Genomic DNA, 8,966 nt, shown 5'->3' on the forward strand with positions numbered 1-8,966 from the left:
AAAAGTTACAGGTTAAGTTTTTTTTTTTTTTTTTTTTTTTTCACCCTGGTCTTGAATCAAATTTGAAGAATGGGGATGAACAAATCCCCAGCAAATAAATGCTTGCTGGAAAAATACATACTTTGTTCTTAAGATTTGTCTTGCTAGTGAGACAAAGCTAAAGTTGGGGCACATCCAAAAAAAGTGTAAATCGATGCTTTGTTCTTCAGATTTGTCTTTCAAATGTTTGAAGTTGGATCAAAGTGTTCATTAAACAAATCAGAAGAAATTCTTCATTTTTTTAATAAAAAAATGTATAATAAGACAATTTTGCTCTTGAAAATCAAGTAACATGTGTGACATGTGCTTTATTTTAAAGGCTCCGTAACGGAAAATGAAAGGAGGTACGACATTGATAAGAAAAAATGAGTCTAGGTATCATGTTGACAACATTATAAGTTCGTGTATCATCATAAAAGTCGCCTAAGTATTCAGACATTGTTGATGCTAAAAACCCTTCTTTATTTTATATTAAGTTTACTATAAGGTGGTTATAGTTGGACCTCCAAATTTGATATTTAGACCTCCAATTCTTTTCAATTATTAATAGACTATGTCAAGTCATATAAAAAGACAAATAAGGATAATGAGAGAAAATTGGAATATATATATACACTAGTACACTAGTACCTTAACGATCATCAATTTGGCTGAAAATTTGCAGATATGATCTATACACTAGTACCTAAAAACTGAACGGTCGAGATGCAGATATGCAACCTAAAAGCAACCCAAAACTCGAACTTCACTCTGTAATTTCAAAGCGGAACTCCGCTCTGGATAGGATCTGTATATATATATATATATATTAATTTTTTTTTTCCGGAATTTCCTTATATTACCTATAGTGTTTTATAATTTACCTAAAAAAATTGGGTAAAAATAATAATTTTTATACATGGCCCATTATTTAATACAAAAGTAAATTCAAAACAATCTGATTTGGAATTTCCTTAACTAAATTCATTAAATATTATAATATAGTTATTACTCGATCTTCCAACCCAAAACCCTTCAAATCCTTCTTTTAGCAAATTCAATGGGATTCCAGGAACATGTCAAGATTGAGAACTAACCTTTGATTAATTTTGGTGGAGGAGGGACCTACTCATAAGAGAGCAATATCATGTCATTTTGATTTATTCTTCTTCTCGTGGTTGAATATAGATATAAAAAGTAGAGTAATATATTGTTGTATCTCATGTTTAGTTGGGGTTATATCCCTAGAAAGTGTAATAAAGCTGCTCATAGTGTAGCAAGGGCAGCTCTTTCCCTTCCTTTTCCTACATATTGGTGGCAAATGGCCCCGGAGTGGCTCTTACCAATCCTAGTTGATGAAGTCTAGTACTTGAGATTTAGTTGGAGTGTGGTACTCTTCCCAACCGGTTTGTGGTGGGTTTAATGAGGTCACTATATACTCCTTGATGTAATCCATTATTTGATTAAAGAAATCTTTTGATCAAAAAAAAAAAAAAAACCCTTGAAATCCTTCTTTTAGAAAATTCAATGGGATTCCAAGAACATGTCAAGATTGAGAACTAACCTTTGATTAATTTTGGAGGAGGAGAGACCTACTCATAAGAGAGCAATATCATGTCATTTTGATTTATTCTTCTTCTCGTGGTTGAAGATAGATATAAAAAGTAGGGTAACATATTGTTGTATCTCATGCTTAAGGGTGTTTTGGTAAAAATAAGGAGGTCTACTTAGCTTTTTAAGTATTCTAAAAAGTAAATTAGAGGTGTACTAAGTATGGGAGGTCTAAATAACAAATTTGGAGGTCTAACTAGAACCACCCTTACTATAAAAACCAAACGTTAAAACCTTGAAAACTATGTAACAGATTATAAATAAAGATATCCATGACTGTATATAGCATTTTGATATAACAAAAATGCATTGACACAAAAGTCTAGACCCTTACAGCATCGCGTGGGCAATTTTTTTAGTACATAATATGGTTTATCGACAATTAGTGGAGCCAAATTTTTTTACACTAAATTACATTTAATACTATACATGTCAACTGGCTAAAAAATACATAGAATAATGAATATAGACAATATACAACATAAGACATGCAAGGTAGAATAAGGAATTTTTTAATTAATTCTTAACATATACAAATTATAATTAAGGATTAAATTATGTTTAGTCCCTGTACTATGACCATTTTTTCGTTTCAGTCCCTGACATTCTCAATTAATCTGAAAAGTCCCTAACGTCAAAATTTCTGTCTGATTGGTCCCTCCCGCGTCAAATTAGGAGTTGGCCTTATGTGAAATGTTCAATATACCCCTCTGTTATTTCTTTTTCATTTTTAATTTCTCTTTCTCCTTTTAATTTCTTTTTCCTTTTTAATTTCTTTTTTTCCTTTTTAATTTCTTTTTTTCCTTTTTCCTTTTTTCTTTTTTCTTTTTTGCTTTTTCTTCTTTTTTTCTTGTTCCTTTTTAATTTTTTTTTTTCCTTTTTTTTTTTTTTTTTCGTTTTGCCAACTTTCTCCTTCCTCAACCCACCAATCCCATTCCGATCAAACTCCACAACCCATCTGTTTCTCTCCCCAAATTGAAACCAAACCCAGCAGAGACCTAGCTTGGCGGTGCAGAGATGGACATCGAGCAAAAGCAAGAGGTTAGGAGCTAATCGATCACTTCTTCACCTTCTCTGAAGCCATCTCCCTCTGTTGGGATCCGCCCTCGCCTCCATCGTCGCCGACGCCATCTCCCAAACACAAGCAGATCCCAATCAGCTCTGAAATTCGCCGCTAAACCACTCCCCTCTTGTTTTCACAGCCTACTTCTCTCTCTCCCACTCAAATCTCACTTTCTCTCTCCACATCAAGTCTCAATTTGGAAATTTTTCACTGAAAACTACCATTTTTTCAGACCATGAGGTTTTTGGGTCTTGCTCAAAATGGTGATTTGGATTTTGGGTCTGGTTGAAATGATGGTTTTTGATGGCCAAGTTGACCAAAACCAGAAGTGAAGAAGAAGAAGAATAGTGATGGAAAAGAAAAATGGCCGCCGGCGTGGAGAACAATAATTGGGGTTTCGGGTCGATCTGGATTGGTTCGCCGACGTGGCGCTACCGATGCAGCAGGATACGATGGTCATTAAAAAGAAAAAAAAAAGAAAAAAAAAGGAAAAAAAAAAGAAATTAAAAAGGAAAAATGAAAAATAAAAAAGGAAAAAAAAATTAAAAAGAAAAAAGAAAAAGAAATAACAAAGGGGTATATTGGACATTTCACCTAAGGCCAACTCTTAATTTGACGCGGGAGGGACCTATTGGAGGGAAATTGTGAGATTAGGGAGTTTTTAGATTAAATTAGAATGTCATGGACTAAAACGATGAGAGGGACAAAGTATAGGGACTAAACATAATTTAATCCTATAATTAATACTGTAAAGGTCAACTAGCTAATTAATATATTGAATCCAATTAATACAGACAATACATAACATAAGGTAAGGCATAATAAAGAAAGTTTTGATTGAATTGATTCTTAATATATACAAATTACATTTAATATTATAAAGGTTAACTAGCTAATTAATACACCGAATACAAGGAATATAGACAATATCTTATATAATTAAGCCAATTCTTCAGGGAATGGTTAAATTTTTGAACTACCATATATGCGCTCACATAATATAAATATTAATCTTATATAATTAAGCCAATTCTTCAGGGAATTGTTAAATTTTTGAACTACCATATATGCCCTCACATAATATAAATATTAATAAATAAATTATTTATATATGAGGATAAGATAGTCAATATACTATATCATATTTGAAAAACTTGCAATACCTCCCATGAAAAAAGGAGAAGCTTCTCTAAAATTAGGAGAGAAATTGCTGTAATTTTCCTTTCAAAAAAAAAAAAAAAAAAAAGTCAATTGACATGTGCAGATCGAGCACATGTTATGGAGCTAGTACAATATAAGGCAAGATAGAATAAATATGGTTCTTAACATATAGAAAGTAATCAAAAAGCATTTCTCTGTACTTAATTACTGTACATTTAATTGTTAATTGAATACATTCTTTCCCTTTTTGCCTTATGTACGTACCCTATATAAGAGACTATATAAGAGACTCACATACTCACTCCTCTGGCAAACACCATCAATAAAACCCTAAAGTGCAGAAAAGATGATGAATCCATCAACCCCCATATTTCTCATTCAACTTATTTGTTTTCTCATATTCCTTCCAATAAGCCAATGCAGCCAAGTTTTCTTTCCAATGGACCAAAATCTTATCGAGGAAGCATGCAGAAAGACACCAGACTACGATATATGTCTCTTTTGTCTTAAATCGACCGGTGGTAGTGGGATCTTGACTGCAAATCGCACACGCTTGGCCGACGTAATGATTGATGTAGTCCGGCAGAGATCAATCACTACTCAGAACAAAATTGATGAGCTTCTTGGTAAAACACCTGGAGATAAACCGTTAACTACATGTATGGTATATTACATTACGATCGTAAGTCGTTATCTCCCGGCGGTCAAGAAGACAATTTATACGAGTGATCGTACGGTGGCAGGGAAATTAATTGGTAACATTCCAAATGTTGCAAAATCATGTGAGGATTCATTCAGAGGCAAGCCGTCTCCTCTTACTGACTTGAATATAGCTGTCCAAAAGGTTGCAGCTATTGCTACAGCAATAATAGGGCAATTGGGTTGATGTATATGTTTATTGTTGTTTAATTATGTCACATTCTTTCAGTTTCTAGTTTCATGGAATCTAGAGCTACTCTTCCTCCATTAATAAAGCAACTTATATAATTAGAAGAATAACTAGTTCAAATATAAATGGATAACAAAAAAATTATAATATTAAGCTATACTACAAACTAATCACTATCTTCATCACTAGGAATGATTTTTTCTTCATAAGCTTCTTTAGTATCTTCTTCTTCTTCTTCTTCTTCTTCTTCTTCTTCAATATCATCGCATATGAAATTATCGACCTCCCATCATTCATCCATTTATTAATCAAGATTAAATTCAATTTACCCCCCTTAGGTTCGAGGGTAACTTCATGTTAGTCCATGTCCTCTCAATTTAATCAGTTTACCCCCAGAGCTGTTCAATTTTCCTCAACCGTGTCCAATGTCTAATTCTCCGTCCAATTCTTCCGTTAAGTGATGACGTGGCAGGATACAAAATTGTGAAATTCCTATGATACCCCTTGTCAAACCTAAATGAAAATAAAAAAATAAAACTAATATTTATCTTCAATTTTCTCAATATAAAGGAAGAGAACACATGAAAAGCTCTTCCCAATGTCATTGGATTGAACCAAGGCATCAATTCTGCGGGATTTACTATTGTTGGTCATGAAATACAGAGAATCAAATAAGTAATAATAGAAAACCAAATTGAACGGAGAGCTTCTTATGTTTAAAAGCAATCATATATGCAAGTTCATGGAAAATGCTAAAAAGTATTCATTTAGGCATACCAGAAGTAAAAAAAAGAAAAAGGTTGTCCTTCAAAATGATTGAATGCTAGAAAGGTAATTCATTCAAACTCACAAAGATCAAAAATACAACTTTTAACAGGGTAACTGAGTAGAACTTAGCAGAAGTGTTCAGAATGTAGTTGATGCAGGTTCTTGAAGATAGAGCTGGTTTCCAAAAAGCGGTGCTGGAGTGTGTACACAAAAAATAGTTACTCCAGGGTACAAAATGCTTCAGTTGATTAGCTGGCTATAGTTTCATAAAAATTGTAGTCAGTGCAGCTCCAATTTTACAAAATTGATCAGTACAGCATATATATTACAAATGTACAGAAGGATGGTTTAGCTTCACCTGTTTTTCTTCTCCTGATGCTGTTCTTTTGCTGTGAATGATGATGTGCTAATAACTCTATGTTTGTGGGCACTCACTGCAATTAACCAAATCCCACAGATTAGACCAATTCAATAAGAAGTATGACCCAAATTTACATCAAAAGAAGAAAAAGAAATTACAGATTAGATTGGGTTAAAAATCACCAAGTGTGAGGTCAGTTTTTAATAATTCAATTTACTTGTCATTTTTTACCACCTTTTTTATGTGAGGTCAGTTTCACTATAGAAAAAAACCATCTATGATGTTGCCCCTGTATTCTTATTGATTCTACTAAACTAAACTGTCACCAAGTTTTCATAATGGTCAACGTTTATAATCTAAAACTTTGCTTGAAAAATTGAGAAAGTATAAATTTGAAGAACTCAAAACAATCTATGAACTAAACTATACATCCATAGAAACTAAGTGCCTAAAGTTTACATCAATCTGAAAAAAAAAAATAAGATAATTGAATTATTGAAATTAAGAGTACAAAGTAGATGCTATAGATCAGTAGTGAAAAATTTGAAATTGTGACAGATCAAAAGCATACCTTGAAGTTGTTGTAATTAACCACCTAGATGTGAAATTGAATCTGTAGAAGATAAAAACTTATATCAGTTCAAAATTGAGAACAATAGATAATTTAATAGAAGCCGTAAGCCCGTAATACATAAAAATAAATAGAATAATATGCAAAACAGAGTTTCATTAGAAACCAAGTTTCTTCGATTGATTTCTACTGTAACTCTATTTTGTCAGATTAATAACAAAATTTCAGTTTCCCAATTCTTGAAAAACAAAAACAAATACTATCATGTATAAGGAACAAAGTTTTCGAGATCAGAAAAAATAAGAAGTTAAGTTGTAAACATATGGTTTACAGAGATGAAAAAATTGATCGATCTGGGTAGAAAGATAAAGGTAGATAACATGGTATACAAATCAACTGATTTTATGAAAGCTAAATTCTACCAAGGTTCTGCTGATGTTGATTGCGATCGGAATCGGGACCGTCAAGCAGTGGCTGACGATTGAGGGCGAGGGACTTTCTTCGAATCGAGGCTGCCCGTGCGGACGGATGGAGGTCTTCTCTCTCTCTCTCTCTCTCTCTCTCTCTCTCTCTCTCTCTCTCTCTCTTTCTAGTATGCTTCTGTCACACCCAATCTCTCCATGTCTCTCTGGATCGTTCTTCTCTATCTCTCTGGATTGTATTGTCTGCAAATTGATGATGAGATATTTCTACTTCCTTCTGTCAAATGCCTCTCTCTGGCTCTATCCACTGTTCTACTTGAACAATCAACAACCAAAGTGAATAAAAAGGAGACAACAAATCTCCCTGTCTTACCCCCGGAAGACTCAAATCTGACCCTTGGATACGTACACATCATTTTTCCTAATTGGTAACAGGTACCACTTTCTTTTCTTTTGCACTATCAATCACATTTCCAGTCTCCTGACCTTTTTATTAACCTTGCTTTGTTACCATTCCCATTATTTATCACTTTTTGTCTTATTTATATACTTATTTGCACCCAATTGACGCCACTGTTTTCCTTTTTCTAGGAGGAAAAGTGACAATGTACCAGAACAATTTCAGAAAATTCATTAGCTAAGGAAACATAAGCCATCAGGATGTGGCCCAAACTGAATCAAAAGATACCTGTTTGTGGTTGAGAGCAAGGCTGTATAAGACACAGGCTAGAAGATCTTTGTCAGAAAGAATAGCAGCAATAGCTCCCACAGTCAGACCCAAGCTGATGCAATTATACTGACAAAAATCAATAAGGATGAAAGGAATAAGATTCAAGAGTCCAGAATATTACTGTACACACACAGAGAGATAGCAAAACGTAGAATGCTACACATAACTTAATTCTAACCTGGAAATGACCATGATCAATTAAGATCAAGCACGGATTGAGTAAAATTATTGCAATGTGCCATGCTCTGCCATACATACGGCCACTCTGATTACGGCCAGTATAGTAAACAACAATAAAATAAAAAACAGCAGGAAAGAACACCAAGGCATCGGACGATAACACTGTCCACCTCATAAGAAGTTTCTTGCAAGAAAGAACATTTCGAATGAAGGAAAAGTCTATGGTAGAGTTACAAACGAAATTTCAATGGGTCATGTTACAAACCCCAAATAGTACTCGTGGCCGCGGGAGGTGAAAAGAGCAACTGATTCAGGACTAAAGAATCTGATGAAAAGACCATGGACATAACTCTGATACGCAGTGAGAGGAGGGTAGTCGAGACCCCAGTAGCTGAGATCATTGAGGGTAGTGTTTCGATACCATTCGTTGAGTGGGAGATTAAGGGTGATTTCCATCCAATGCCGCTGGGCTTCAAAGTCGCCAAACTTGGGAGGAGTTGCAGCACCAGAGTAAGGATGGAGTGAGACAGCGACTCGAACCAAAAGAGAAAACAATGCAATGCACAAGAATGAAGGTGTAATTCCCTTGTGCACCAACCACCACCAAGCATCATCGCCAGAATCAACAATCTCCTCTTCTTCTTTGCTCTTTTTTGAGCTCTTCGCCATTTTTGTCACGGGAAAAAAATACAAACAGTACTCAACCTATGGCCGACTCTGAATTTCTGTACCCAAGTTTTCAAAACTATCACAATGGTACCCAGATTATCTAACACGACCTAACATTCATACATGCCGTCCACTTCGCCGTTAACGGTGTTAACTTTGCAAGGGTAAATCTGTCATTCCACTATTCATCTCTCTTCTCCTTCACACCATGGGTACTGTTCATTTTTTTTTTTCCTCTCCTCTCCTCTCCTCCTGCAAGTGGAAGGACAGATTTAGCCTTGCAAAGTTAACACCGTTAACGGCGAAGTGGACGGCATGTATGAATGTTAGGTCGTGTTAGATAATCTGGGTACCATTGTGATAGTTTTTGAAGTTGAGGTATGAAAGTTATTAGTGGCCCGTAGTTCAGGTACTGTTTGTGAGTTTTTCCCTTTTGTCACAAGATTACCCAAAAGAGACAAAGACCATGAACAGTGAGACTACAGGAGAAGTTGAAATCCATACGAAGAAGTTATTCAAAGCT

At 34.6% G+C, this 8,966-nt stretch overlaps 1 protein-coding gene across 8 annotated transcripts; it reads right to left on the reverse strand.

Annotated features, from left to right (window-relative positions):
• Positions 1-5,452: 5,452 nt before the first annotated feature.
• On the reverse strand, positions 5,453-8,446 carry LOC133743295 (probable dolichyl pyrophosphate Man9GlcNAc2 alpha-1,3-glucosyltransferase). 8 transcript variants are annotated; one of them, XR_009863049.1, is made up of 6 exons: positions 7,773-8,446; positions 7,553-7,660; positions 6,865-7,176; positions 6,443-6,484; positions 5,869-5,944; positions 5,453-5,766 (listed from the first exon to the last, which is right to left on the reverse strand). XR_009863049.1 is itself a non-coding variant. In XM_062171176.1 (4 exons), exons 1-4 carry the CDS (start codon positions 7,947-7,949, stop codon positions 5,942-5,944), a joined length of 531 nt encoding a protein of 176 aa, XP_062027160.1. In that variant the 5' UTR covers positions 7,950-8,446; the 3' UTR covers positions 5,453-5,941. The 8 variants fall into 8 exon arrangements, 2 of the variants coding, with proteins under 2 accessions (XP_062027160.1, XP_062027161.1); XR_009863050.1 differs by having other exon boundaries at positions 6,865-7,179; XR_009863054.1 differs by lacking the exon at positions 6,443-6,484 and having other exon boundaries at positions 5,453-5,704.
• Between the last annotated feature and the right edge of the window lie 520 nt (positions 8,447-8,966).

Source organism: Rosa rugosa, chromosome 4 (genome assembly GCF_958449725.1).
Source record: "Rosa rugosa chromosome 4, drRosRugo1.1, whole genome shotgun sequence".
Lineage (NCBI taxonomy): Eukaryota > Viridiplantae > Streptophyta > Magnoliopsida > Rosales > Rosaceae > Rosa > Rosa rugosa.

Bases quoted from the DNA above. Each gene is read 5' to 3' on its own strand.
- LOC133743295 (XM_062171176.1), bottom strand. From the start codon at position 7,949: ATGAGGTGGACAGTGTTATCGTCCGATGCCTTGGTGTTCTTTCCTGCT. The intron at 7,661-7,772 runs GTTAGAATTAAG...GATTTTTGTCAG, and splicing joins TTGATCATGGTCATTTCCAG to TATAATTGCATCAGCTTGGG. The intron at 7,108-7,552 runs GTATCTTTTGAT...ATCAATTTGCAG, and splicing joins TTGCTCTCAACCACAAACAG to ACAATACAATCCAGAGAGAT.